Here is a 4273-nt window from a genome sequence, read left to right on the forward strand (position 1 = left end):
TACAATACTCATAATTTATTTAAATGCTTTGTGTATCCATTATAATTATGTAAATCTTAAATGCCTATTCATCATTGTTAAGTAGAGCCATGATGCACCCATATATTTACAGGAAACCTAGTTAGATATGACAGATAAGTTTTTTTTAAGTAAGACATAAACCTACCCCCTGACAATGCTACAATTTCATTTTCCATTATTATAAAAATAAATATGTTCCAGACTATGTTCATTACATTTTTAGAACCATGTGAATATCTCATTGTATAGAGCCAATTTAAGATATTGAATGGTGAATCCAGCATTTAAATGAATGTAGATTCAGATATTCCACAGATCTTTGGTGATAAAGGGCTGATGGTGCTGTGGAGAGCACCCAGGTGTTAACAAAGGGCAGCTGCACACAAGCGTCAGTCTGCTCAGTCACACTCACTGATTCATCTTGGAAAAATGGAAATCCAGAGTTTTTTAAATAAACATAGAAAATATAAACAGACATAAAAAGAAACTTTACTATGCATTTGTTTTCCAGTTTATCCTGTATCTCCAGTGTTTATTCCCACAGAGAACGTTCATGAAAATAACACAAATGAAACATTTCAGTGCATTTAAGTTCTGTGACTGGTGTATTAGGCTTTTATGAACTAAATGCACAGTAAATACCATTTTCACATATTTGTGAAACCTTTCTATAGATGAAGACATATACACATTTGGAAGAACCTGAAAGCAGTCTCATGTTGCTAACATTTAAACAAGAACAGATTCAGGTACAAGATATGGAATTTCTTAGACTTACATAAGTAAAACATTATGAAATTAATAAAAATTTACCAAATTCATCTGTGTGATTCCTTTCATGGTAGTAGTAAAACAAGTTTTTCAAAATATAATTTAGATCTCTTTCTCGGTGCTGGAGACGTTAAGAGCACTATCTGGTCTTCCAGAGGACCCAGGTTCAATTCCTACAGCCAAATTTTGCTTCACAACAATCTAACTCCACTCATCACAGATTGTTTCATGATCTCTACCCATTCCCCCCCTCTGCAGGCACAAGGCACCTGCTACACGGACATAGACTCAGGTGACCTAGTCATACAAAATGAATACCAACAACTATAATTTTTTTTAAAAACCTTCAATAGAATGCCAAAATGGAATATGAGATTTCTATATTATTCTAATTTGAAAAGATCTTCCTCTTTCTCTCAGCTCAAGGCTGAGAGAGCCACCAGGAAGAGTGTTTAAGGATAAATATATGCTAGCCTGTTTTCTGGGATTTTGTCTTACCCACAATGTTGCAGAACTGAGAGTTCTTTCATATCCACTGAACAGATAAAGAGAGAGATATTTTCTCAGTTTCTCTCATTGGCATCAACATTTGGTCAGAAGTCTATCTCTGTGGATCAACACAATGGGGCTTGAGACTGCATAACCAAGTGTAAGAAATTTTTGAATGTTTATCATCAAGTAATTGTCCCCTAAAGAGAGACTTACAAAGAGAGAAAAGGCACAATCTGTCCAGTAGAAGAAAACAAAACAGAGCATCAGAAGGAGGACACTCTGAGCAGCTTTCAGCTCAGGGGGAGTTCTGTAGAGAAGCTTGGCGTTCTGAAGGTAGAGGACATGCTGGTGGTGCTTGTGGAGAAGAAACACCATGTAGCCACTGGCCCCTCCCATGGCGCCCTGGAACACTGCGTCTCTCAGGATCATGAGAGGGAGAACAATCCATTTTATTTTCTGACTCTCTAACATTAAATAACATTCATTGTAGCCATTCATAAGCTGTGATATATTGAGATTTGTGCTTTTCATGAAATGGATTAAGTTCACACCTATTAAAGAATTAAGTATCCAAAAGAATAAGAAGAGTGGAAGGATGTGCCATACAGAGTTTGGTCTGAGCCTCCTCCACCCAGATGCTCTGGGACTGATGATGATGGCCTGGACCACAGTGAGGAGACTGCTGGTGCAGATGGAGACACCACGGGCCACCCTCTCCAGGTAAGCAGTGATCTTACAGCCTATGTCATCTAGGGAGTTTCTCAAACCCAAAGCTGCTATTGTCTTTGGCAATCCTCTTGCAAGAAGGATTATGATGTTTGTAAAAGCCAAGTGGATGAGAATCAGGTGTGTGGGTTTCTTCTCAGGGCCTCCCCACCAGCTGAACATGTAGTTCACAGAAACAGACATGTTCCCCAGAATGCCAAGCATGGTCAAAAAGATAAAAATTACTTCCTTAATAAATTTCAAAAACATTTCTTCCTTCTGGGATGATAGAATCAAGAGATTGTAAGGAGGTATCCCAAGTGGAAAACTTCACATTGGCAGTTGTAAGGCTAGTGTAAAAGAAAACATGTGCCAATATTTGAAAAGTGGAAATGCATCAAAAGGGAAAAGTATAAACTTTTAGTTACACTGTTGGAGTCATAATGCTGGTAAACATGGAGCTTACAACAAGATTTTTTCTTTGTTTTTTTTTTATTATTATTATTTTTGAGACAGTCAAAAGGGTAGACTTGAACATTCTCTTGCCTCTGTCTTTTTAGTGCTGATGTTACAGCAGTGTATCCTTATTCTTGTCTCACATTTTTATAGACATCTAAAAATCTTCTATATCTTACTGATTCCTTTTAAAAGGTAAGGAGTTAAACTCACGCAGAGACCCACCCAGAGCTCTATCATGGTAATCCAGCCTGAGGATGGACAGTGATGCCTCAGCACTGTTGTTCCATTTCTCTATCTCCACAAAGGAGCCTCTGATCTGTTCTAAGACAGGGAATAGCCTGGTCAGGGTCAGAAGGAACGTGAAGGACCCAAGGCTCACAGAGCCTCTCAACTACTCCCTGACTTCGTCAGAGAGAGACTTCAGCTTTAGTGAAACTCTCCACAGCACAGCTCAGGGGATGGAAGATCTTACCTGCATGGACTTACCTGGACCTCTGTGGTGCAGACAGGCTCTGGGGCATCTCTGGGAAGGTGACAATTTCCAGGTCATATTTGTACTGTCTGGATCTGTGGGGCTCTTGGTGACAACATATATTCCTGACATCAAGTTTCAAGTTATCACAGTGTCAGGGGAAGTAAGGGCTCTGCAGGGCCTCAGTCCCTGACGCACAGCCTTCCTCTCTCCCCACAGTTGTTACATCTGTTTTGCTCTGAAGTTATTTCTAGCTTAATTAGGGTTTAATTATTTTAATAGAAAGGACTTCGGGAAAGAACATGAACAACTAACCAAGTTTCTGTATGCTGAATTTCAAGCATCTATAAACTGATATTTCCCTTCCAAAAGTACCAGGCTGTGATCTACGAAGGGAGCAGATTCTGACACATAGACCAGGTCTCTTCTTTCCCTTCTTTAAGTCTCTTGTTAGACAGGAGTAGAACAGATAATGCTCAACACTGGGTATTCTGCTTCCTGAGCAATTCCAAAATATGGACCAGGATAAGTTTATAATTCCTTGTTCTACCTGTGCCCATTGGTAGTGAAGGTATTTGCCATAACTGAGTTTTTCACTATTGTACCTTAAACACATTAAATATCACATGACACTTGAAATATAAATGCCTACCTAATTTTGGCCTTATTTTAAAAGGAATGTTTACTTACTATAAAACTTCAAGAACACTTCTGAAACTTATATGTGCCCAAGACTGATCCTTCCAGATCCTTTTCATTTTAGTTTTTAGGAGGCCCTTCCTCTCCCAGATGCAAAATAGTGTAAATAAATGCATTTGCAGAACTGAGATTAGAGACGACGGTGTCATCCTTTTGAAGAGAACACATCATTGGGTGGTCTTGGGAGATGAGTCAGAGATCATTTGTCTTACTCTTTTCCCAGAGTGAGGATGTCCTCACTCATGTTTGTGAAGCTGACACATGGTAGTAGATAATAATCCTTGTTCTGTATCTGAAAGTACAGATTTTCAGGAAACTAGAATCTCCATAAGTCTCTATTAAATAAGGAAACTCAACTGCAGAGAAGCCATGTTGTCCATTACATGTGTAGAGTAGATAGAATTTTAAAAATAAGAGTTATTTGCCAAATGGGTGCCACAGGAATCTCCAAACAACCCAGGCTGTTGCCAAGGCTATATGTTGCTCTCCACAAACTGATGGCAAGGCCCCATTGCTGAAGACAACACCTACACAACTCATTATAATGGAGATGTTGAGTCAGTGCCAATATAGAGCCTTCACACCTATGTCCCATGGTCTTTGGTGCAGGAATGTACTCTGTATGCTCTTAAAAGACAAACATAAACACCAAGT

At 39.0% G+C, this 4273-nt stretch overlaps 1 protein-coding gene across 1 annotated transcript; it reads right to left on the bottom strand.

Annotated features, from left to right (window-relative positions):
* Positions 1 to 1374: 1374 nt before the first annotated feature.
* Positions 1375 to 2268, bottom strand: LOC127209450 (vomeronasal type-1 receptor 3-like). Its single transcript, XM_051169094.1, has one exon. It carries the CDS (start codon positions 2257 to 2259, stop codon positions 1375 to 1377), a length of 885 nt encoding a protein of 294 aa, XP_051025051.1. The 5' UTR covers positions 2260 to 2268.
* Between the last annotated feature and the right edge of the window lie 2005 nt (positions 2269 to 4273).

Source organism: Acomys russatus, chromosome 3 (genome assembly GCF_903995435.1).
Source record: "Acomys russatus chromosome 3, mAcoRus1.1, whole genome shotgun sequence".
Classification (NCBI taxonomy): domain Eukaryota; kingdom Metazoa; phylum Chordata; class Mammalia; order Rodentia; family Muridae; genus Acomys; species Acomys russatus.